This window comes from Aedes aegypti, unplaced genomic scaffold, assembly GCF_002204515.2.
Source record: "Aedes aegypti strain LVP_AGWG unplaced genomic scaffold, AaegL5.0 Primary Assembly AGWG_AaegL5_hic_scaff_515_PBJ_arrow, whole genome shotgun sequence".
NCBI classification, from domain to species: domain Eukaryota; kingdom Metazoa; phylum Arthropoda; class Insecta; order Diptera; family Culicidae; genus Aedes; species Aedes aegypti.
The window spans coordinates 5,413-32,380 of NW_018736189.1; the positions used below are offsets into that span (position 1 = coordinate 5,413).

Below are 26,968 nucleotides of genomic sequence, written 5' to 3' on the forward strand. Positions count from 1 at the left end.
TAAAGGGCGTAAATCAAAATGCAATCTAACGACTCTCCTAAGCACATTAACCTTCCTGTTGCATTCGGGTCAATATGACCAAACGGCGCCTTTTGACGCACTTTAACATTTTAAACGGGAACCACCTTTGCTTTGAAAACTTTGGTGACTTTTTCCTGTTTTCTGGAATACTGTGTTCTGGGCAAAAATCAAATTTTCCTAGCATGTTTCTGAAGGGGCGCCCGAACAAAAAGTTACACTTTTAGAGGCAATTCGGCGTCATATGTGGACCCGGATTTGACATTGCAAATTTTGTAGGTATTTTCCAGCAAATTTCAACTATTTATACTCAAAAGGAAATCGTCAGTTCATGATTTTAAGAATTTGAGCGTGACAAGCTAAGAATTGACCAGGTTTTAACGGCTTAGAAATTGGCGACAAACGGATCAAGGTTTAGCTATTCTTGAAGACCCGAAATGTGGCCAAGTTTGGCTATTCCGCTAGAAACCAGCCATGGGACATATCAAAATTTGCAAGAATTTCATACAAAAAAACATCCGAGGTAATCTGAGCAGTCCTGAGCATGATTTGCCTACTCGGTGCCAAATAATGCGTTCCGTAAGGTTTCCCCAGAGGTCCCCGGTAATGTGGCCAATTTTCCATTTTCCAGAATCCCACCAATGCCTGACTATCCAAAATAGGCAGAATTTTATGAAAAATCGTCCTAAGCTAATCTAAGCAGATAAATGGGGCCATGTATCACGCCCATTTTGTGGCCATATAATTCGTTCCGTATTTTAAGAGGTCCCGGCAAATGAGTCATTTAATACTTTCCAATAAGAATTCACTCCCATGCGAAATGTATCAATATTTGATGTTTTTTTTTATGAAAAGAATCACCTGATGTTATCAAGTCCACTCTCCACAAACTCGGATATTCTTTAACCGCGATCCTCTATATCCTCGTGGGTTCTCACAAGGGAAGGGTCACGATGTGTTACACGGGTTCAACCGACTATTTTTTTGTTTAGATCCTACATGACGAAATATGAAAAACCCCAAAGCCTTTCGGGTGCCTGGAACTACGTGGTGTAGCCAGGAAAGGGGCTCTGAAAAGGGTTAATTTTTTGCGTATAATAATATTATTGATTTAAATTAAAAATTTGGACGAAAAGATTTTTTCAGTATTTTTTGTGATAGTAAAGAAGAGAATTTGTATAATGTTTGTTTATAATGTATTTTTTCGTGCCATAGGCGTAACCAGTATGGAGTTTTTATCTTGAATATTATTAAAATAAAAAACAGAATTTGTTTTAGGTGTTGATATTCGTGCATTCCATGGTTTTTCTTATTTCTTTACATAGAAGACATGCCATTTTTTTCAATATAGTGCAACAGAAAGGATTGGTCAAAAGAATGAAGCAGTAGTGTAGCCATAAGAAGTTCCATGTGGAATCATTTTGCCACTTTACCTTTTTATTTTTTTTTTGTTTTTTTTTTGAGCCCTGGTTATGGAACTAATGTGTACTGTTTGTATGCTTGATAATTCAGTTGTAACAAAATATAAAATTTAAGGTGAAACTATATAGATACTACAGTTGCACTAGCCTGTATTGTAAACTTAACGTCCTACAGCTATGTCGCAAATAAACTGTAAGAATGGTTTGTTGACTACTAAGTTGCGTATATAAATTACCCGTATGCTGTGTTTTAGGAGACAAATAACTCGAGTGATATATCTTTCTGCACGTTTAATGGTCGCGATAAAGAGAAATTACTGAGATTGGCATGCTAACACAACCAACATGCTGAAATGAGACACAGAGCAAATGATGATTTAGAGACATGTTTACTTCTTCGAGAAATCAATAATTAAAGTCACTCTTAAGAGGTAGCGTGTTTGTATCTTCTCAGAGTTCGAAGTTTAGTTTTCATTATCGTTTCGCACTTCTCCAGATTACCCATCGCATTTTACCAAAGGTAGATTTATTTAGCTAGCAGGCTGGCAAAACCCGGAGCTCTTCACATACTTACTGATTCGTTTGTAATTCCTGACTCCAGCTCGCATGGAAGAAAAAGATCCTCCTGATTATAGTCGCATTTGATGGATAAAGTCACAACATCATATGTACACACTCATTCGCTCGAGCGTTACTCATATACAATGCAAGTAAAATGTATCAAGAGAAGAATAATTGGAGGCGATTTAGGGGATAGGTTGACTAGGGAAAAAACGAAACAATCCCTGAAATTCTGAGGATATTTATTCTACATTTGAGAAAATGTAGAAAAAAAGGAACGCTAAATAGAAAGACATGGACCATTAAACGAATGCAACAATTTACAAAACAAAAATGTTGGCGGAGTGAGGGAATTGAATGAAATATTAAGTGAAATACTAGTATTAGAGTTATGTAAATGACGTAAAATGTTATCAATTCATGTATAATAATATCATGCTGTGTTTGTACTGCCACGCTATCTAAGTTTATTTAATAATGTCATAACGCAGAGACTGTAATTATACATATATAACTAAAAGAATGCTGAATATGGTGGTGCTTTGTTATTGTCAACGAAGAATTGGCTCACAACCACCGGTACCAACGGGCAACGGATTTGGATGATTCTTTTCCATTTTTGTTCATCAAAGGGTTCCTACGTGTTTGTGTGTATAAAAGTTCCAGATGTTAACCGGTAAAGTAGGAAAAACGGGACGAACGGAACTTGTCATTTTGTATGGGACGATTCATAGCGGTTTTCAAACAGCCTCTTGATGGCAAACGAAGTTTGGCCAGGGAACCGACTCCATTTAATATATTTGGAATATTAGAAAATAATCTGAAAAAAAATACAAAAATTTGCTTACATCGATGCTTTTTACTGACTACACTACTGGTTTACGACTGGATACGTGTTGCAACAAACTTTGGAATTCTACACATATTTGCAATCTGGAAACAGTCCATTTATTGAACCTCGTAGGAATTTTTCTTGGCAATAATCTTGTCAAGTACTAATTTGATCTCCATGATCTTCTTCATTATTCACTGGCCCTTTCCAAAGCTTTCTTACTACAACACTAAAAAAATAATATAAATAATACACTAAAGCAGAAAAAACATTAAGTGGTCAATGTGTTCTATTGATAGTATGTATCTGAGAATATACACGATCAGGAGAGTGGTGAGGGCGGAATAAGAAATATTGACTCACAATAAATAATTTGATTTATTGGAAAAGTTGACAAGAAGACTTATTCTAGTTAACGCCTATTGGCATAAAATACATTTTAACAGGCAAATCCCAGGTCAGTTGAGACAGTTATAGTGATAACTACTTCTAGTTTGTGGTTACATTCATAAACAAAATACTGTCAGGATTGAAAATAAAGATGGCAATGACTGTTTTGAGTAAAAACGTGAACTGTACATATCGAATAAGAATATTATTATATAGGCGTACAAGAAATTGTCCTCTTCTCTGATGTCAAGCCCCTCCTGGCTACACACACATGGCCCATCACCGAAAGGACCTCCTTGGGGTGTTACAACTAATTTCCGTGTACTTGTGGTAAATACGCATGCAAAAAGTAGTTCCGATTCGTGAAAACGCAACATGTGTTAACCTACTCCCACAAGTGAACGCCACATATCAGTTTGCTTTTAATATTTCCATAGAGGTGCTGCCTCTCGACAAAAGTCATATAATATGCTAAATCGAGAATCTCTTCCAACAGAGTCCGATGTGCAACGTAATTTTCTGTCTCCTTCCCAATACTAGATATCATTATGAACTAAAATCCGTTAATATTGGGTACATATATGAGATCAAAATTCCTGTGTTTTGACAGTGAATAAATAACTTGGCAAGTGCTAAACGAATGTTCGAGAATAAAGCCTAATATATCAATAATATCTGTTCCATGAAGCGAATAATAGGTTTGATATAATTTACTATAACGTGCAACAGAGAGAATATTGAGTTTTCGTGAGAAGTGTATTGCTTATTATTTATTCGCGGAAATATCACAGGGGCTCAATTACCAGAGCGATTTTTTTTGGCACAAATATGGACACAATTCGTTTCAGTCTGGCTCCAAAAAAACGAACCCGGTGGCATAAAATCGGCAACAGCCATTTTATTATATCAAGACTAGTATAAAGCTAAGACCTCTCACCCATCGGTTCATGAATCGAGCAAAGAGAAATTGAGTTGCACAAGGCGTTCCACTTCACACAAAACTTTTATTTAATTGCTGAAGAATATAATCACTATATATGATGTTTTTATATGCTTATGCTAATTACTATTTTGTACACTGGACCAGTATCGAAAACATAAAGCGAAGCAAATAACGTGATCATTCTAATTCAAGAGATGACAACACACACCTCGGAAAGATCACAAAATATGATGCGGTGTGTGTGAGAACTAGCAGAAAAACAACAAATTTCGAGAAAAATTTCAGTCCTGAAAATTGTAATAAAGGATGCTTTCCAGGCGTGTCAAACTATGCAAATCATCATTCTTGAATAATCGCTGTAACCTTAACCGAGCCAAGCAACCACATAACAAGATTATGAGAATACACGAGTCCCTGATCTAGCTCGAGCAAGGTATATATAGAGAAATAAATCAGAATTAATGAATACAATTGTGTCATTAATCAATAGGACTTTCGTTGTCTCAACTTTGGTCTATAATTTCAAGTTACGACATTCCATTAGCTAACATTCTTATGTATATTTAACATCGTCGAATGTCTTCTCATACAGTCCGTTTATGTAGCTAAATAAGATTATGGAGTAAATTCGGAAGGAACAAGATCGTTGAACGCCAATATGCACCGTGTAGTGATGGTTATTTCCAAAGATCATCATCGGTGTAACCTACTTTGATAGCGGACTGGTACGACAGAGAATACAGACCTGCTAATAAGGAAACTGTGGTGAAACGAGATTGCGACAGGTTTTTTCACGTGTCCGGCGAACTGCGTACATTGGGTCCAGGCAGGTATCAGAACGGTGTCTACGCTGTATTATTCGAAAAACCAAACCTCAAATACCAAATGGGACCAACCCACGAAAGTTAAGAATTACTCCATACGTGCCGTCCGTTCACGTACACCTGGCGTGGACTATTGCGGTCCATTTCCTTCGTGAAAGTAGGTCGAATTTTGGTAAACGTTGGATCGCCCTTTTTACTTGCAGTGACCGTGCAGAGCAATTCATCTAGAAATGCTTACAGCTTGTCTGCTGACTCGTTTAAATGGTAAATAGGCTTTCATTGCTCGGCGGGGTGACTCCTTGAAATCTTTAGCGACAATGGCACAATTTTCGTGCGTGCAAAGTAACGAGCTGAAAGAGGAGATAAAGATGATCAACCAAGAACTTGGCGGCTCACTTCACAACACCCGACCACAAAGTGGAGATTAATCCCGCGTTAGCTCCGCACATGGGAGGCTGCTGGGAAGACTTGTTGCGTTCCGTAAGACGGCAATTAGCGGGAGATTAGAGATGGTCGGAAAAACCCAGAATGATGAGACATATCGAATTAATGGTTGAAGCCGAAGCTATGTGAACTCTCGGCCCTTAACGTAGTTCCTTTAGACACTGTGGAATCAGGAAGGCGGTAACGCTAACATTTCAATGACTGCTGAGATTCAAGTGGAGTGTGTCAGCCGCCGAAGGAAGTTAGTTAGATGACAGAACGCAGATGAGGACAATTGGGGTGGAATACAGCATTTGCTAAGCAGTTTTGGAACCTGGATAAAAGAGTACTTTGCCCGACGATAACGAGGAGAACCAAGTGGTTTAACGAGGTCAAGCCAGTGAAAGATGGTGATGTGGTGATAGTGGTTGAAGAAGGTACGAGGAATGGATGGATACGAGGTCGGATAGTGCGAACGCTACCAGGCAAAGACGAACGAGTCCGACAAGCTGATGTGCAAACAAGTAATGGAATACTACGTCGGCCGGTTGCAAAGATAGCGGTTTTGGAGGTAACGAAGGGTAAAAGCTTAAGGAGCGTTACGGGTCGGGGAATGTTCGTGTCCGTGTGTTGCCGGATCGATCAGTTTTACAACACGGCTCCTGATCTTGATAAGGTAGATCGCATTGTTTGGGTGATTTGTTGTCATGTTCAAAGGTGATGATCATTGTGAAGAAGATAGTTGAATGTGAAAGTTAAATTATAATTGACGAAATTTATCAATATTATTTGAAGCTAGAATGCGCTAGAAGAGGAAAATTGCTGAAAAGATAAAAAGGTAAATTAGTTATATGGAAAAAGAAAACGAATCTTACCTGTATGACTAACTTGTAGACACTATCTGTGAGGCACGATTAGTATCGGTAACCAATAATCCTATAATGGTGATTTTCAATAGCCATGTAGTAATGTTGGAATCACACTATATTTGCTTAATTTTATATTGTATAAATTATTCAGTAGGCCTCGAAGTAGTAGGCAGACCAGATTTGGGTTCGGATTGGTCAAACGAAAATCAAGAATTTGTAGGTATATAGATGTTGAAATGAAGATGATGAACTAATTAAATTTATTAACAGTTTGAGCTGTCTGCAACGAGATTGCTGCAAAAACACGATTTCGTCTAATCCGAACATAGGCAGTACATGTATAGATTCGGGCACTCAGAATCTCCTGTGTGCTCCAAAATTGTGCTGGTGTGGAGAAAACAGCGGAGCATGTCGTGTTCGATTGCCCGTGTTTCATTATTGTGGCATGTCGTATGTTCGTTACATACGGAGGGGACACGTATAATCCAGAGAATGTGTGCGGATGCCGAGAAAACACAATAATGGTGAATGTGACGTATTCTCAGTTTATAACTGCGTTAGTAATTCCCATAGATGTAGTTTTTGTCCCAATGCGGACGTTATGCCAGGTAGTAAAAAAAAAACTTCTTCTAACCGCGAGGAAGCTATAGAGTACCGTCAACGTACCAGTTCCCGCTCATGTTCCAATAGCCCGCTCATGAGTTTAAGAAGTAAGATAATTTGAGTAAATACACAAAAAATGGTCCGCAGTATAATTCAATTTGTGGATTTGAACTGTATAGCGGTTCTTCTTCTTTCTGGCGTTACGTCCCCACTGGACGGAGCCTGCTTCTCAGCGTAGTGTTCTTATGAGCACTTCCACAGTTATTAACTGAGAGCTTACTTATGCCAATGACCATTTTTGCATGCGTATATCGTGTGGCAGGTACGAAGATACTCTATGCCCTGGGAAGTCGAAAAAAATTTCCAACCCGAAAAGATCCTCGACCGGTGGGATTCGAACCCACGACCCTCAGCTTGGTCTTGCTGAATAGCTGCGCGTTTACCGCTACGGCTTTCTGGGCCCCTCTGTATAGCGTTATAGTTTTTCAAATTTACTTCGTGTAAACTTATCTTTTTTCAGTATGAGCGGGCTACTGGAACATGAGCGGGTACTGGTGCACTAATGGTATATTTTTGAAGAACTTTTCTCTTAAGAACTTTAAGGTTTCGATCAAGTTATAACGTATACGGGGAGTTTCTTAAACAGCTTTAAAGTTTAACAACGATATCACAGTGAATTTCACTGTGAGCACTTATTTTACGATATAGCCTTATATTAAACGGAAAGCGAATACAAGTGCTATTGTATTACTTGAGTAACATAGACACTCTTCTGTGCTATACTATCAGTACATTATAAAACGTAAATGATCTTTTTAGAATAAACCAAAATAGGATTCAATATTGTAATGTGTGATATTGAATCCCTTGGAAGGTTAAGCACAATATTAATATATGGATTCCCAATCACTTAATATTTACAGGATATAGGTACCTTCACGTTCAATCGCAACGTTTAAGGCTAGCCATCTGGTCTGTGCAAAACTGAATTATAATCCAACGGTTAGCTATTTGAGGGGTGACCATTGGCCATCGCATCTGAACCTTGAAATGTCGAATGCTTATGTCCGAGGATTCATAAAAAACCTATGCTACCACCCCCACTTTCTTTACAACACATTTCCACTGAAGCCGTTCTGCGTGGATCCATGTAAGTATACAACTGTGCCATAATTTTCTGGTTCAGAAAAACTCATCACATGTTCGGCCCCCATAACGTATTACTTCGACTGCCCCTTTTTATAGGTCCACTGTGTCAGGCCGTAAAGTCTTCACTGGTCAGCTTCATACCGATACCTTGGTTGCAGATGGAGTCGATGCAATCAACGTTCAAAGCTTGGCAACTGACTTCAGCACTATGGCGTTCCTAGACGGAGTCAAAGAAATTGAACATTTCTCATCAGAGGAATGTTATATCGAGCTGCTCGGTGGATTGACATTGCAAGAGTACCAGAACGTCTCCTTCAACGCTATAGTGGAGAGCACTGTAAATACGCACAACCCGCAAACTCTGGAGTATTTGTTTCTGCCGGATATAAAAGTTGAACATTTCCGAGCAGCGCTGATCAATGGAGTTAACGCAGAAGATTTCATAACCGAAATAGATAATTTTACGTATCGTGTAGATCCCTTCGCGGCGCAATTTAAAATCGATAACCTCATTGTTAAGAAAAACGTGATTTCCACCAGCCAAATGTTCATGGACTATTTGAACACAATCGCTGTGAAGGAATATTTCAAACTGCTGACCCTAAAGGGTGATAGTGACAAAGCGCAGCAGTGGGAAATCGGAGGCAGCAAAACCTTGCAGAAAGGCATGGCCGTCGATGGAAAATTGAATGTGGTTCACGTAAATCGGCTAATCCTAGTTAACATACTCTATAATTCTGCCAGGAAAACAGGTCCTATGAATATTGCGGGATTATGGAACATAACGAAACTGGCGACGAAGTACTTGGCGACCAAACAAATAAACGGTAAGTTGTTAAGGTGTTATCCATCAGTGTGAAAGAAAACGGTACTTCTGGCCATTATCAGACATATATCTAATCTAATCTGTGTTCACCAGTTGATGTATGTGGCTAAACTGGAAAAAATAAAAAATAGTGGGTCCCGTTTTGGACTTACGTCCTTATTGGACAAAACATTTTAAAATGATCTACTTTGGTAGGCTAGATTTAAGTTATTTCATAATTTGAATTTCACCATATATTTTTGAGTAACTGATGCGTGTTTGTCTGTGCAAAAAATATCTTCTTAACTTGTTCTTTCACCGAAATTTACAAATGTTGCAGATAGGGTAAATGATGGCTTCGGCACCCTGAGGGTGTTTTCGGCAGCACTAACTTATCGTCCTTGTTTAAATTTATCTACGGAACAAGAGTTAACTTCAATGTACTCAACATATTCCTTGAACTATAATCTTCCATGTAAATCACATCTTACACAAAAATATAATATATCATGGGTTTTATCATTAAATCAAATAAATGCTTACGAAATTATCGTCATTTGTGAGCTGCCGAATAAAACAACACAAGAACAGCTTACAAAAACTCACCACTTTAAAAGGTCCAATTCTCCGCTCCAATGCCATTTTTCTACAAAAGCTACGCACCGATCACTTATGCACTATTGAACTTTTGATTTATATATAAAGCACTCGATAATACTTAATTTTTATGCTTTAAATCACAAATTGAAATTAATGCACTTTGATTTCCTCGGCAATCACTTTTTATTACTGGACTAGGTTGCCAGAAAACCATATTCAATTGCGGTGTATTTATCATTCACGATTTAAATTCACCGAAGAAATCGAACACAACAAATTAATTTATTTGAATTAGGCAACAAAGCATGCATTGGTAACAATTGAGCCTTTTAATACTTTTTTATTAGAAGATTGTAGTGCATAATCTTCAATATATTGAGAAACATATAAAATATACGTCTTTTAATAGTTGAACTATTTTGGCAACACTCCTGTTGTTCTACAGGCAATCAGAGGATGATGTTTTTGTGTCAAGTCATAAGTGAATTGATTTGCAAAGGGCCTATTCTGATTTTCTCATACACTGAGAAAAATGGGAACGCAAATAAATTTTACTGGCAAAGTTTGGATTTTGATCTGAATGAGCCGATCGAACAATATTCATAAACCAAAAAAAAGTCGCATTCGGAATTTTTTTTAATGTTACCATTCATTCTCTCGGTAATAACTTGATGATAGAGCGTTCAAGAGCAGCAACCTTTACAGACCACAACCATATCGAGCCATTCAGCGTGTCAGCGAATAGTTCAACTCATGGTGAAATTATTTACCTTTCGAATTTAAAGAAATTCGAAAACAAATGTGCAAGTACCGTCGTTGGGGGTGAGATTTGGCCAAAAATGCGTTAGTCCTCATTTATTTTTGAACAAATTTCGCAATTTGACTTGATGTGTCCGGCTAAATAAAAAAAAATATGTATACTCATTGCAAATTCTGAACAAACAATTGAAATTTGATTATTTTCCTTTAAATTGAAGACGTAAAATTTCCCTACCCATAGTGATAGTATCATTTGATAGTATCAAAAGATGGACGTGATAATGATAAATGAGAGGGATAAATTTGAAGCCTGTTACCTGGAATCGAACCAAGAACCTTGTGATCGATAGGCTCGTGCGCACTCCCCTCGTCTATCGGGTTTATGGACAAAAGGTCGAAAGACAAAAGGTCGAAAGAACAAAAGCAGTGTTGCTCAGACTCATTTCCCCGAAAATAACATTTTCCGAACTACGAAGCCACGAACTACTACAACCATGCTCTATCCTCCTAAGCTAGAAAAGCAGATGGTTAAGCTTGAGTACTGCACTCAAAATCGATCAATTTTGATCCCAGAGAGCCACAATTGAAGTTTCGGTGAAATGAAATGAGTGAGTGAGTGAGTGCGAATCATTTCACCGAAACTTGAATTGCGGCCCCACCGAGATCGAAACTGTCGAATCCCATGTGCAACACTCAAGCCCAACCACCTCCCCCTCCATCTCAGGAATACAACGCACAGTTATAACAGTTCATGGCTTCACAATTCGAATTTCGGGGAAATGAGTCTGGTCAACACTGATCAAAAGGTCGAAAATGATTTGCTTGGTGGTAAATTTTTCTTTCTTTGAAAAAAGATTTTCGACCTTTTGCCCCCCTATTTTGTTCTTCGACCTTTTGTCATTTCGACCTTTTGTCCTTTCGACCTTTGTCTTTCGACCTTCTGCCCTTGACCTTTTGTCATAGATTACGTCTATCGACGCCTTGATGTGGGGTGATGCTAAAACGATACATAAAGCTTTTGTATTGCAATAATCGTTCCTTCTTTCTTAAGGCAAAATGTATGAATTTCTATAGTCCAGATCGCCGCGTGTTGAATTGATACGCAATAAGAACAAATCAAGCTAATCGTGTTCGACCATTCCCCCCTCTGCAACGGTCCTTGTATGAAAAACATATATTTTGTGTTTGGGCCGCAACGTTTGAGCCTACTCCCACTCCCCCTAGAGCGTTACGTAATTTGTGGACGGCGCCTTAGTCTGCACAAATTTAGTGGCGTTGTGTATTCAATATGACTCTCAGCTATTCTATTTATACCTGCAATGCTGTTCTCAGTGTAGTCTGTATTTTTCTGCTTTGGCCCTTTCAACAAATAGAACATAATGAGTGACGTTCAATTTCAGGCATTGTCAACAAAAACAAAAAAGTTATCAATACATAACCTAGTTTTTGTATATTTTTGGATTGCCGAAGAGAACAATTTTGTTGCCGACAATAGTAATTGCATTGCCGATAAAAGAACAAGTACCTCGTGACTTTGGTGACGAAAAATAGTCGATTTAGAGAACAAAATAGTGTTTTGTGCATAATGATTAATAAATGAAGTGTGCTCAAGTGTAGTTCAGGTGTCTCCTGTTAATTATTGTGCTTTGTTGTTGTGTATAATTGCCTTCCTAAAAGTTCAACTGCTTAGGCTGCCGACAATACGTAAGTTCCCCTACCTATCAAATATATATATTTTTTTTTTTTCATTTTCATTGAATAGTGGTTCCGGATAAATTTTATCTGGTAGCAAGACAGTTGGCTGTTGAAAATCTCTCATACAATGTGTCACCAGATTTGTCTTCTTTCTTGACGAATACAAAAATGGACGAATTATGAAAATCCGTTGACCCGTTCTCAACCCAACTCGTGACAACAAACACCATTCCATTTTTTATATAAATAGATTAAAATTCACTGCAGTCAAACCGTTATTGCTTTTGAATTCGTGATTCAACTAAACATACCTATAGGTATGTAGAAATTCAAGTTCGGTCTGACGTGCTGTGAAATTTTATTCAAATTGTTCCAAATTGTTCTCAGCCTCAAAAGTTGACCATTTTGTATGGAAGCGTTGGAAGTCCAATACTGCATATGAGGGATTCCACGGAGGCATGCAAGTCGATTCTGATCGACCATTTCAAAAATATCTGTAACTTTGCACAGTTTTTCAGTTCCATCTAAATCGTCATTTCCGGAATCAAATCTTCAAGTTGAGTCACGACTAACTTTTCAAAAGGGTGTATGTGTAAATGGTTCAAAAATATTCAAAAAGCTGCACAGCAAAAACGGTTCGTTCGATTGTTAGACAACTAAAGAAACAAAGTTAGACAACTAAATAAAGATTCCAAAAAAAAATACACACAGTAAAAAAAAAAATTTTGCATTAAAAAACATCATTTTTGTCACAAAAACTAAAATATCTCAAAACCCTATCGGAATACCAACGTAATTTTTTGAGGGAAAACGGTCCATTATCTACCATAAAAATTTGGTGATGGTAAGCCAATAAACAAAAAAGTTATGACATTTCAAATATTTCACAAATTTGACACTTAGTGAAATTTTTTTTTTTTCATTGTTAATTTTTTTTAGGACCGCAGTTTGTTGCTGATTTTTTTGTTAAGGGTACCACATGAGGTTAACAAGTTGTTTTCATGATATTTTATTTAATTATTCATAACTATTATAGCATCTATTAGAAAGTTAGACGCGATCCAGTGTTGTGATCTAAAGTCTTGATAGTGTCATATTTTTTATTGTACGTAACTGAAGAAAAATTCTCTCAATAGTGTTGAAACCTTTTGATAAAAGAAACCTATAAGAAATCTAATATTGAAGACAAAAGCTACAAAAAAAGTTTTCTATACAGGTATACGACTAGTTTACCTGCAAAAAGTTTACCTCGTAGAGAACGCGGGTCTATACCCAGGTGATCTAGTATACGTAAAGCAGGTCGGTTTTCTCGGCGCTGGTTTTCTCCACAAAGTTAAAATCTGATTACACCTGGGTATAGACCCGCCTTGGTAGAGAATAGACTTTGTTAATCATATTTGGGAGAAAGCGAGTAACTTCAACAACATCAAAAACATGATAGGTACATACCATGAACATACTCACGAAAAAGCTAAAAATATACTACCACTATGGTTATAAAAGATTTAATTGTAAAATTTTTTCTTTAGTCAAGCAAACGACACCAAACTAGTCAGTAAAAACTTAAAAGTGATTTTGTTTATTAAAATCTAACGAGCAACATGAGTAGTCGCTTTCTCAACTGTTGCAGGCCGTTTGCAGAAAAAAAGTGTTCGAAAGAGCTACGAAATCTCACCGAAAGCACCATAGATAAACTGAAAGCGGCTGGTTATGCTCCAATGTCTACATTGAATACAAATTTACGCATTTGTACGTCCTGCCGTTTAAACGTTGACAAACGGGCAATCTCAAATGAATTTCGGCTCCGTAAAGCGTTAAACGCATTTGAGCCTCAAATAAACGAAATAGATAAAAAAAACGGGCAATCTGTACATCATCGGTGGATCAGGTTGCAGGAAGTTCGAAAACAACAACAACTGAGGAATTACTAGATGCACCGACAACAACTGAGGAGTTACCAGAAGTACCAAGTGCAGATAGTCTTGCCACGGTACCATCAGCGACATCTGTTTCAACAAATCAATCAGAAGATGAGTGCATCCAGAAGGTTAACATCGAACGCTTCAACGAAGAGATAGCTGGAATAAAAGTGACTCCGATTAAATGGACGAAGATGGGTTACGTCAATTATCCCGAGAAAAAATACCGTGAAATCAACGAAGCTGTACGAAGAAACCTCTTCAAATTAGGACCTGAGGATGTGGAAAATACAGACTACGATGAGATAATTATGAATATGAAGGAAAGGTTCTCGAATCTAGCCACGACAAGGAAAGAAAAATTATTGATTTTGTCGATGCTGTCAAGCTCGTGGTCTATTCAAGACGCCATTGATGAGTTCAAAACCAATAGAAATACAGCAAAAGAGGCAAAACAATTCAAAAATAACTGTCTTGCAACCAAAAATGGTAGGTCGAGTACTTCATTAACAGATGAGACAAAAGAAAAAATAATTCAATATTTTGAAGACGATGAAGTAAGTAGAGCTATGCCTGGCCAAAAAGATTATGTACAGGTATACCTCGATTTAGTGGACCCTCGATTATATGGACCCTCGATTTTATGTACTTCGATTTTATGTACATTTTACCTCGATTTTATGGACATTAAATTTCCATGTTTTGTTTTATGTCGTTTTACCATTTCTAAACATGCGTTTTGTAAACTAAAAAGTTTCTAGGGTGTTTCCATTAAGTGCGCTATGCTTATAGAGTGGTGGGGTCCAGCCTGTAAAAAAAATTCCATAAATGTACAACGAAGCCTTTACAAAATGAGAGGAGTTTTTAAACATGACGGCTGCAGTGAGACTTCTTTAGTCCTTTTTGTACATTCAAGGGCTTTCTATTCAAATTTTGTTCTAACCAGCGAATACTCTCTGCGTAATGTAAATAAAGGGTTATTTTTGATATGTTGCGATTTATATAAACGAACTCCATTTTCCACAATTTCGAATTTCTCATTCGTCAAATTTATAGCATTTACAGATTTTCCATGCGCTTTTCCAGAGTTTTCTAGAAGAATTACTTTAAAAGTTATTTAATTAGATTCACCAAGGATTGCTTAGCAGATTATTTTGATAATCGTTTATCATTTATCAGGATTTTTTAGACAAATCCATTGAAATTATTATGGTATTTTTTTATTACTGTAAGTACCTCTATGAGCTCTACCATTAGTCTTTCTTCGGATTCTTCCAGAGGACAGAACATTATTTCCAATGATTCGTGAACAAATTAGTCCAGATGAATGTTTCAATTAAATTTTCCAGGTGCCTTCGAGAGTTTTCCCTGACACAAATTCGAAATTTCTCAATCAACATCCTCAAACTTTTTTAAAGATATTTTCAAAGTAATTTATCTTGAAAACTTAAACAAAACTTTATTCAAAATATTTGTTCTCAAATACGTGCGTTACAAGACGTATACTGACGAAACTGGTCACACAGGAACATAATGAGAAACTACGAAACGGCATTCCACAAATCTTCTTCATTGAAAGCTTGTTAAAATGTTAATTCTTTCTCATTCTTGTTCCATAAGAAAATATTATGAATTTCATAAAAGCTCATTATTATAAGAGCATATTATTTCATTGTTTTTTTCCATAAGAATGATTTAAATGCATTGTGCATTTTATGAGTTATCCAATTATTTTGATAATTGTTTAAGATTGACGAAAATGTTCTAAATCAACTGGCCATACGTATACCATGTGTCATCGCAGCAATCACCCGATTCTCCATGAGATGATTTTTTTTCTAGCAAATCACTAATGGTGGTAAGCTCCATCGAAGTTACGACGCCAATCGCGATTGGCGTATTAACTTCGATGGAGCTTACCACTATAAGTTTTCATAGACGGTTATCTCGCGGATATATCTTGAATTGGTGAATTTGATCGCTATAAAAAAAAAAACAGTTATATAAATAACAATTATCGTTTTACAAATAATCTAAAACATTTTTTTTTGCAATTCCTTTGCATATCAATCAACTTTTTATAAAGCAAATAGGCAACATAATAGCCTGCTTTTCCTATCAACTAAACCACATCTTTTCGATGCTGAAAAGTAGCACTTTCCAGAACTGTTTTGGTAGGCGTCAACTAAATATCTTAGTCTCTTCATACCATTGCAATAGATTCTACTTCTGGGATTCAACTCAGCGAGCCTTGTTGGATAAATGTAACTCGTGCTGAAAAAACATCATTTTTCATCTTGTTGCATGAATAACTATTTCACTTCAAATCGAAGCAATGATCATCAAAATCTGTCATTGCACTGCGTTTGCTCTCTGACATGCAGTGAAATGATATTGGTAGAGTTTTCTTTGAAATTGATCAAAATACTGGGTTTTAGTTTTAGTGGATTCTTGAGTCTTAAGTAGATTTTCATTTTGTGGGCTTCGTGGCCGTGCGGTTAGTGCCACCAAGCATTTAGCCATATCGATCTAAGGAGTAGAGGTTCCTTCAAAGCCTGTCAACGAAGCAAGTACTTATTTTTGTGAGGATGCAGAGAATAACCTAGCATAGCCTAAAAATTATGAATCATCAAAGTTACGTAGGAAGGCCCCCTCCTGTTTGAAATGCTGAAAACATGGTCTATGTTGTTTATGAATGATCATCTACGATTCTTTAGGAAAATATCATGGAAATTTTTTGGATCAAAAAGATTCCTGCAGCAAATTGCCCACTTAGCTCAAAACCTTAAATTTCCTTCCGAAGTCATTCATACATACACTTTTATAACGAGGGGAGTACCTCCAGACCATATCCTTTAGTTTTTTCTTTATTTCTTTTTCTTTTTTTATTTCTGCCAATGCTCAAAATATTTGTTATCCCTAACCTCGGTCAAACCACGATTATCTAGGGTTCCCTTAAGCAAACTTTTCGATGTAAGGAATTATACGAAATTATAATATTTTAAATCAGTTTGGCTCCGTCATGCCTTATGACGCCTGAGCCTTCAAATAAACGACTAAGTAAAACAGAATAGAAGCAGCTTTTGTCTCGTATTTTTTAAGGTATTCTAATAAAAAATGTTTAATTTTAATTAGAATGCAATACTTCAATGACGGCCTGCTTTCCTCAAGAATTTGTTAACTCAAGCCAGCCTTGAAACACTGAACCTTGTACAGTGAAACCTCCATAATATCGATATTGGCTCACGACAAAATTTCAAGGTTACTGTGATGATTCCCTTAAACAGCTTTCCAAAGCATTTCTGTTTTATTACTCGATATTTTCATGAGTCTATGGTCCCTTCAGATATCGACTCATGGAGGTTTGACTGTATCGAAGATTAGTTTTTCTGCGATAATAATTCATTCTAATGAGCTTTAAACTTAATAGAAAAAAAAAGTGAGATAATAAATTTGCTTCGATTTTATGTACAATTCGATTTTGTGGACAATTTTGAAATCAAAATGTCCACTAAATCGAGGTATACCTGTATCTGTAAAAAAAGATGGAAATCGTCAAGCAATCCAAAAACGATTAATGATGACTACTTTGAAAGAAGCGTATACACGCTTCAAGGAAATTAACGAAAATATTAAGGTAGGTTTTTCCTCATTTGCAAGCCTTCGTCCAAGGCAATGCAAGCTTCTATCCAATTCAGGAACACATAATGTTTGTGTGTGCACAACACACGAAAATATTAACCTAATCTTACATAGTTTGAAAAGAATCAATTTATCAAAGGATATTAGAATGTTAACTGGTAGTCTTTTGTGTGAAAATACAACATCAAATTGCTATCTACGATCTTGTTCGGATTGTCCAGATTCTTCATCATTGGAAAATACTTTATTCGCTGAGTTTGAAGAAAATTATATTGATCAGTTATCATTTGAGCAATGGGTGACCACGGATAGGTGTGACCTAGAAACTATTGTAAAACCTGTAGATGAGTTTGTGTCATTTTTTTGCTTGAAATTAGAAAGTTTAATTCCTCACGACATTATTAAAACAGAGCAATCCCGCTTTTTAAAAAATACGAAAAATACATTACAAGATGGTGAATTTTTTAGTCATTTGTGATTTTTCTGAAAACTATAGCTTTGTATTTCAAGATGAAATGCAGTCCCATCACTGGAACGTACAACAAGCTACAATTCATCCATTCGTTATTTATTTCAATGGAAGTACGGCAAATTGAACATTTTAGTTTTATTGTAATTTCCGAAGATTTAAGACACGACTCAGTATCTGTAAATTTGTTCATTGCCAAAATGATTAACTTTTTACGCGTTGATAAGGATAAAGAAATCAGAAAGATATATTTCATGTCTGATGGAGCAGCATCGCAGTACAAAAACCGTAAGAATTTTTCGAGCCTATGTCAATTTAAATCAAAGTACGGAATTGATGCAGAATGGCATTTCTTTGCTACGTCACATGGCAAAGGTCCTTGTGATGCTATTGGAGGAACCATAAAGCGCATGGCCACAAGAGCAAGTTTAGCCAAAGAACGTGAGCATCCAATTAAAACTGCAAAAGAACTATTTGATTGGGCGAATCGCAGAAAAGAAGAAGATTTAACAAAATTATCATTTTGTTTTACTACTACTGAAGAGTACGAATTAACGGCATCAGAGCTCAGCGAGCAATATAATAACGCGAAAACGATCCAAGGAACCCAAAAATTTCACTGTTTCATTCCATTGTCAGAAAATAAAATTAAAGCAAAACTATACTCGAACTGTACTGATAATGATGCAAAAGTGTTCGATATTGTAAAAAAAATCAAAGATGGTTAGAAGGAAAAAGATAACCAACTCTCCTCTTTTTAAGGCGACATGAAAAGCGCAGCTCTGGTGAGTCAAAAGCAAACTAATACGTAACGTTCTCCTAGTGTCCACCAGATGGCTAAGTGTTCGTTTATGACTTTCAAACTCAAAAAAAGTTACACAGCTAACACGGGGTTGTTCGATATTGTCAATCAGCTCTGAATGCCATAAAATGTAAGGAAAAGGAGAAGAAATCAGTACAGGAGCGATTTTTTAGCATTTGTGGAAATAACACAAATTTTGTGTCGGTTCATAAGAGCCTGATTTTGTAGAAGTCATTCTCAATTCTGTGTGACTTTTTTTAAGCGTGTTTGTTTTGATTTCTTCCTCTTTTATCGTCGTTTTTTAAATGCACGATGATTTTAATGTAGCTAAAAATAATGTTTACGCGCTTTTCACTCAACAGATGGCAGTAATGTTACTTGAATAGCGTGTCGCCGGTAAAATATATGGCAAAACAAAGAGTCGTTCATCTTTTTCCTTTTAACCATCTTTGAAAAAATTGAATAACAATAAATAAATAAATAAGTATTAATAAAATGTTTTCATGATCTCATAACGCATACCCAAATCCAAAACTTTTAAAGTTTATATATAACATTTAGAAACTCATCGATCACACTCTAAAAAAAATATCCTGGTTTAAAAAAAAATTATTTTCGTGTAATCTGTTAATTCATTTTAATTTATACATATATACATATACATATAATATTTATACATATACATAATATTTATACATATAATACACATAATACTAATGAATACATGAAAACGACTTGTTTAATTCACGCAAGGCCCTTAACAATAAAATCAGCAACAAACTGCGGTTCCCGTAATAATTTACACCGAAAAAAATTTTTTTTTTCTACTAAATGTGAAAATTGTGACATGTTTGAAATGTCATAACTTTTTTGTTTATTGGTTTACCATCACCAAATTTTTATGGTAGATAGCTAATATAATGGACCGTTTCCCTCAAAAAATTACGTTGGTATTCCGATAGGGTTTTGAGATATTTGAGTTTTTGTGTCAAAAATTATGTTTTTTAATGCAAAAAAAAATTTTTTTACTGTGTGTATTTTTTTGGAATCTTTATTTAGTTGTCTAACAATCGAACGAACCGTTTTTTGCTGTGCAGCTTTTTGAATATTTTTGAACCATTTTCACATACACCCTTTTGAAAAGTTAGTCGTGACTCAACTTGAAGATTTGATATCGGAAAATGACGATTTAGATGGAAAACTGTGCAAAGTTTCAGCTCAATAGAAAAAAATGAATTAAAAAATTTACCAAATTTTGGTGCTGTTGCTTGGAATCACTCATATGTCAACAAATCCTAAGGGAAACGACGATATATACAAGAGTTTTTTCGCATTGTTTGGATTTGGATCAGAATAAGCCGATCGAACCATATTCGGAGAGTGTAACAGTTCGCGAACCATAATAGTTTGTGGCACATCGCATTCGGAGAGCCCTATGAATGTAAACATTCACTCTCTCGTTTGGTACGTGGCACGAGAGCGTTCAAGAGCAGTAACTTTCATAGACTGTAACAGTATCGAGCCATTCGGGTCATTTAGGTTTTGCATTCAAGTGGAAATAAATTTCATATTTTCTGGTAATGCAGCCCTTAACAACCTAATTATAATCTATTGGACCATTGAACACCCCATAGCACAGAAAATAAAAAAATATTCGCTTCTGTTTCTTGATCAGAATGAGAGTGGGTCATTATATCATTATTCGTTTTTGGAAAATTCAAACTGTCCGGGCATAGAGGCTGTCCGGCCATAGAAGACTTCCCCCTGAATACATGTTGATATTTCTTCAAGATGCACTTAAAAATGTGTTTATTTTTCCATTAAAATGAAAAAAAAAGTATTGATATTTACTGGACAGAGTTTCTATTCGCCTCATTGCGGGGTTAATAGAAACATACAGCATTTTCATAAATATTTGTACGATATATTTTTTTATTTTTTAACAGCAATTGGGGTCTTAACAAAGGAAGACGCGACCCATATTTAGGGATAATAAAATTAGTTTTTATCCACACCGTTTGAGTTGTACACATTCAAACATGTCGGAAAGTATTTCTTTTCGCCCCATTTTACGGTTCCGCTATATGTATGACTGATTACATGTTCTTTTGACCTTACATAATTCATAAGTGTAGGGGAAGTCTTGAGTAGAAGCAAAACTTAAAGAACCTCAGGTCAAAGATGTTCCGTTGCCTACTTCCCAAACTCCAAAACCCCCGTTGTAATGTGGACTTTAAACTAATGCTGGAGACTAGGCCCCTGACGCCCTTGTACACCAATGAAATAAAATATGAAAGGAAACCTAATATATAATTATGTATATTTATTGCATGAACTTTTATATGGAATTGAAACTCTCAATGATTACATTCACGGTGCCCCGACAGATCGTTATTATGCAAAAAAATTGTCCATCAAATCTGAGCACAGGGATCGATTCCTGAGGTCATTCTGCATCTCTGGGCCAATTAAAAAAAAAACTCGAGAAATCTTGATTTGAAGATTTTTACTTAAAAATTCAATATTAAAATTATTAAAGTTTTGCAACAGCACTGAAAAAAACCTTTAAAAACGCTCAGAAAGTTGGTCAAACTGTTCTCAACTGGTATATAATTGTTACCGTTGTTATACCGTGTACGCACCTAACTTTGCGCAGTTAAGCAATTATCATCCTATTTACGCTTCAAATAAGGCTAAAATCTGTATTTTTTCATTCAAACTTTTGCCAACAATAGGCTTTTAACCCTTCAGTAGAACACATAATTAAAAAAAATAAAAATAATGCATAAAAAAATTAAAAAAATACAAAAGGTGATTCACCACCTTGTGCCTAACATTGCGCACAAAATCTGAATTGTTCCAAACTTTGCGCATGATGTGCCTAACTTTGCGCATACTTTAAAATGCTCGTTTGCTTTTAATAATTTTACGTTGTTACTGGTTTTGCATTGAACAAAAAGGGTACAACTAATATGAGTTTCATCAGGAGTTTTTTTCCGTGAATTTCAATTTAATTTATTCAACCTCCCCAAACATAGAGTGATCACGAATAGTGAGTTACTATGTTCTTATTTTTTTATTATATACTCACAAGATTACAATCCGAACAATATAGTTTACAGCCGTAGCTTATGATTATTTGTTTTCGTACGTTGCTTTATATAATTTTTTCTCTTGTTTTTTTTTTATTTATTTTATTTTTTTTTCTTATTTTGTTCCATTGCTTTGAATAACTATAAAATTATATTATATATTATATAAGTGCATAACTACAAAATTTGATGCTCGTATCCACTGCTGATGGCCGTGACCGAGTCGATTTCGCACAATTCGGAAGCATTTTAAAGAAAATCTTCTCTGTTGTACATGTTGTACATTTCCAGATAAACTTGACGAGTCTTTAGCAGTAATGGGCTTCAACTGAAGCTCAGGCGAGCTATGCTCGAGAGTTTTCTCGTTTGTCTATTAGTATTTCAAGCTGCAGGTTGCTTAGGATCTGTCCCTTAATGGACGAACTCTTACTTTCCACTGAAGCTTCATCGAATCCATGAAAAGCATCGATAAGTTCGGGAGATGTATCGATCTCTCGCGATTAATTATTTTTTATTGAATTGCCGCCAGTACGGATATTCCATAATTGAACGCTTTTTGCTAGGCAACTGGAGCTTGAATCATTGTCCATCAACTGGGAAGCCAACCTTTGCGCTATCAATTATCCAAGTTTACAGTAAAAGTCTCTTCCTGCGTCAATACAGTGTTTTTTTTAGATTTTCAATGCACACCTTGCCTTCTGCTTACACAAAAGGTACTTTCAGGAATATTACATGTAGCCACTGCCTTATGGATTGAGTGACCATTCCTGGTAAGATCGACAGCTTTTGTCATTTGCAAGGACGGACATGTATTTACATGCCATTCCGAATTGCTAGAAATGCGCAAAAATTAAGACCCTCATCTAAAAAATGGGGCCTAACATTGTGCATCGCTTTTTTCAAATAAAAATTCGACATATTATATGGAAAATTAATGGAATTACTAGAATATTACCTTTTTTTTGCAAATACACCGCAAATATACTTTTCACAACACAGTTTTGTTCAGAAAAATGTTTATTTTTTGCAGCGCCACTCCTTAGCGCTTGTGCTAAGACGGTGTAAAAGTTGACGTTTTATAAGGTTTTTTGTTTATTTTCTAACATTAACGAAGGTTTTTTAGTAAACAAATGTATGTCAAATACTTATTTCACATAAACGAACATGTTGCTGAAACTAAATTGTTAAAAAAAATCAATGATCAATTATAATTTTTCATGCTTCTAAAAAATGCGCAAAGTTTGGAGCTGCGCAAAGTTAGGTGCGTACACGGTAATTAGAAATATTTACAACTGACCTTAATTACCGTGAGGGCCCCTAACTCTGCGCACTTTTACCAAAATCCACCAAAATCTGGTAAAATACTTGTTTTTTGTTTAAATTTGTTTGTTCATATATTGCTACAATAGTAATAAAAAAGTACGCGAAGAATTTTCTTGACAAATTTACGTTTATTACTTTAATAAAAAATAAAATACCTTTAAAAATATTGAAAAACGTCCAAATTAGTCCCGTTAGCAAAAATGCTAAGGGAGTACATCATCACTTAAGTCATTTGAAGCAAATTAAAGAGAACATATTTCAGATTTTTAGTACGTAGGCACTAGTTCATTTATCGAGCAATCATCACTGGTAAAGTGCAACTTATTTTCTCTTCATTTTCTTATTCTTCTTAAGTGCGCATAGTAAGGAACCATTTTTCAACTATGTTCCTTACTATGCGCAGCAGTTATAAAACGTTATTTTCAACATACAATCAACCCTCCAGAGGTCGGTATTGAAGGGAACCATCGACTTGTCGACACCATCGAGATATGGAATAGAAATACTTTGGAAAATTTGTTTGAGGGGACCATCATAGTAAGGGAAGATTAAAAAATGACGTCCATCATATTTAAAGGATTTCTACACTCCGTCCCCTCAATCCTCTGTCGCGATTTTTACAGTACCTATTGTCACATTTTCGTAGACTCCTCCTCCCCTGAACGATGGACGTAATTTTTGAATACTCCCTAACCATGCAATAATAGTAGTTTACGGAACAAGTTGCAGAAAGATGATTTTTACAGCACGAGTCTTAAATTTATCCTACGAGGCTTGCCGAGTAGGATAATTACGACGAGTGCTGTAAAAATCGAGTTCTGCAACGAGTTACGTACAACATTTTTTGCAAATTCGTAGAAGACCACTTGAGGGTACCAGAAATCATATCGGAATGCATTCACCATTATTTTACTATTTCTGAGAAATCGTTGTGTTATAATTCATTACGCAACTCAAAACAGTTGCGTAATGGGAAAGCGTTGCGTAATGAATCATTACAGCACTGGTTTCAGTTAGGTAATGACTATTCCCGCACTGCATACTTCAGTGCAGGAAAGTAGGCCGTTCCATGATAGATTGACGTGATGAAAAACAGCCTATTACGATGAGAAATTGCAAAAAATAATTTTGATTTTTTGTATAGTTTTATGAGTCAATATTGAGTAAGAAACGCCAATAAAGTACTGTTATTGATCTGTAATAGGAATCGTTCATTAATTACGTCACGCTTATACAGAGTGGCAATACTTCTCGATTGAGTGATGAACAATACATTAAGAATGGATATACCCTTTCGCTCAAACTATTCTTCGTATTTAGTAGAAATGTTCGGGTTTCGCATATAACAAACCAGAACCAGGTTCTTCCCTGGCCACGATCACAGGGTTTGACGGTGCCAAAGTAGAAGGTGCACCATAATAATACCCGTCTGTGAAACATATCACCTTCCCAATACTTTGGCACACCTCTAACGGTTCATGATTTATCATGAAACGGCTGCATTCAGGCGGAGGATCTGTTAATATGTTTCGGCATATTATCAGGTCCTCTTCGAACGGAGGGACCGCCAGGGCTCATTAGTTACTTATAAAACAGTGCTGGTTGTTGGTGGTTCAGTTCGTTTACACGAGCTGTAGCATCCTTTGTACTAATCAGTAATGATTGTTAAGTTTCGAAGCTAACGTGTGATCAATCGTTTTATAATGCAACATAACAATGGGTGTTTGGTGGAACTGCGCGTAACACTCGTTGTTATTAAATTTAGTGATTGTGAGGGTGCTAATAGTGATTTTATAATAAAATCTATGGTGATGAAAATTTGAAAATGAAATTGGAAGTGATTCTGATAGTTTTGTTAAAAATATAATAATGATGATGTATAATGAAGTGCACTCTACTAATTTAATAAAGGCCATAATACATTTTGCAATCATTTCTCTGAATATAAACATTACTGCCTAGTTCTTTAAACATGCATGATAAAAGTGTTAAAAATGGCAGCGAGTGCAGAAGAATGGATCGAAGTGATTTTGTTTTACTGTAACTTTCTTGATAGAGATAAATTGTAGTTTGAATAGTAATGACTCTACAGCAACAAAAATAATGAAACATTTAAATTGAATATCTTTTAATTACTTAGTAATGCTAACAGAAAGTAAATGGTAATAACAATGAATTTATATGAAAATGGTGTGATATGAAAAATGATATAATGAAAAGTATATCTGAAGTGTTTTACGAAAGTTGATGAGTGATAATCGGTGATATACGTGCTAGTGTCGAAAATAAAAGTGACGATAATGAGTGATGAAATGAAATGGGGAATGAGGACCTTTTAATAAAACTATTTCGTTCTTCACTTTAACCACTCTAGTAGCATTTCGGGCCTCATCATAGTTTGATAGTAGTCTGAACTACTAGACTGCAAAACTACGGTAAGGGCCGACTGCTGCTAGGGTACACAGTGACCATTTGAGCAACATTGCTTAGGAATGTCTGTGTGATGAACGCAATAGAGGCTTATAAAAGCAAATGCTGGGAAGGAGCTTAGGGCAGATTAAGAGTGCCAGTACTACCCCTATCGCTACCGACAAAAAAAAAAAAAAAAAAAAACAAACCAGAACCAGGTTCTTATTTATTTTCTTAAACCCAGATCCGACCCGAATCCGAGACAATTATTTAATACTAAACCCGGATCCGAACCGAACCAAAGAAAATTTGGTTTTTATATTTTCTAGTGAAAATACATAAACAGTCAAAGCTAATTTTCCTCTACACGCCAAGGGTGAACGCAAAAAAGACGTAGTTTGTACCCTTTTTGTAAGTTGGTTTAGATTTTAGAAAACTAAGTTAATTACATGTTTTGGAAATCATTTTATGATTTCGATTATTTTGAGAGTTGCACTTAATGGCATTCAGTAACAGTAATTATCATGGATTGAATTATAGATAAAATTTAATCACTTAGTAAACTTCTATGTTAAAGACATTCCACGCTCCACTGGGGACGTAAAGCCGTATAAAGCAAGAAAATGAAGATTAATTCAGTGTTTAAATTCTAGTAATGCTTTTAGTAAAATACTTCAACTGTTATAAACAATTTATCGAGTGCGCAGAGTTAGGAACCTAAATGCGCAGAATAAGGAGCATTGCAAAAATGAGTGCGTAGAGTTAGGAACAAGGACACCTTTGAGAAAAATTAAAAATCTACAATAAAAATCATTACTTAGTGAAGCTTTTATATTTTTTCCTTATAGGGTAGAAGCACTAGATTTCGCCCCCCTAAACCATGTAATCGCAGGAATAATAAATTTCTGACTCTATTAATCAATATCAAATAATGTTATTGGGTTTATTCAACTATTCATCTATTATTTTAGGATGATCAAGCTGCAAAGTTATCCAAAACAAAGTTTTACTATTGAAAAAAGTATAATTTTTGGATTGATGGTGTGCTTTAATTTTCGTCCCCCCAAATTCAATCTTCGCCCCACCCATGCTCTAATCTTCGCCCCCATTAATTGAAGTACAGGTTTTCGATAGTTTAATCAAGTACTTATTATCTTCTCACTTTTCATCTTCACTGGTACTTATCCTGCCTATTTCCACTATGTCTTTTTCTTTTTGGCATTACGTCCACACTAGGACAGAGCCTGATTCTCAGCTTAATTTTCAAAGAGTACTTAGTTCATAACTAAATGGTTTCTTTACATAAGTTGCCATTTCTACAGTCGTACCGTGTGGCAGGCACGATGACACTTCATGGACAAGGAACTCAAATAAAAATTCCATTACAAAAATATCCTGAACCGATAGGTAATCGAACTCA

General features: G+C 35.8%; 1 protein-coding gene across 1 annotated transcript in view; it reads left to right on the forward strand.

Moving 5' to 3' along the window:
• Nucleotides 1-7,845: 7,845 nt before the first annotated feature.
• LOC110681172 overlaps nucleotides 7,846-26,968 on the forward strand; it is a 36,261-nt gene continuing 17,138 nt past the window's right edge. The window contains exons 1-2 of the mRNA XM_021856944.1: nucleotides 7,846-8,034; nucleotides 8,130-8,860. Of these exons, the coding sequence (XP_021712636.1) occupies nucleotides 7,973-8,034; nucleotides 8,130-8,860 (793 nt within the window). The 5' untranslated portion in view covers nucleotides 7,846-7,972. The remainder of the gene's footprint in view (nucleotides 8,035-8,129; nucleotides 8,861-26,968) is intronic.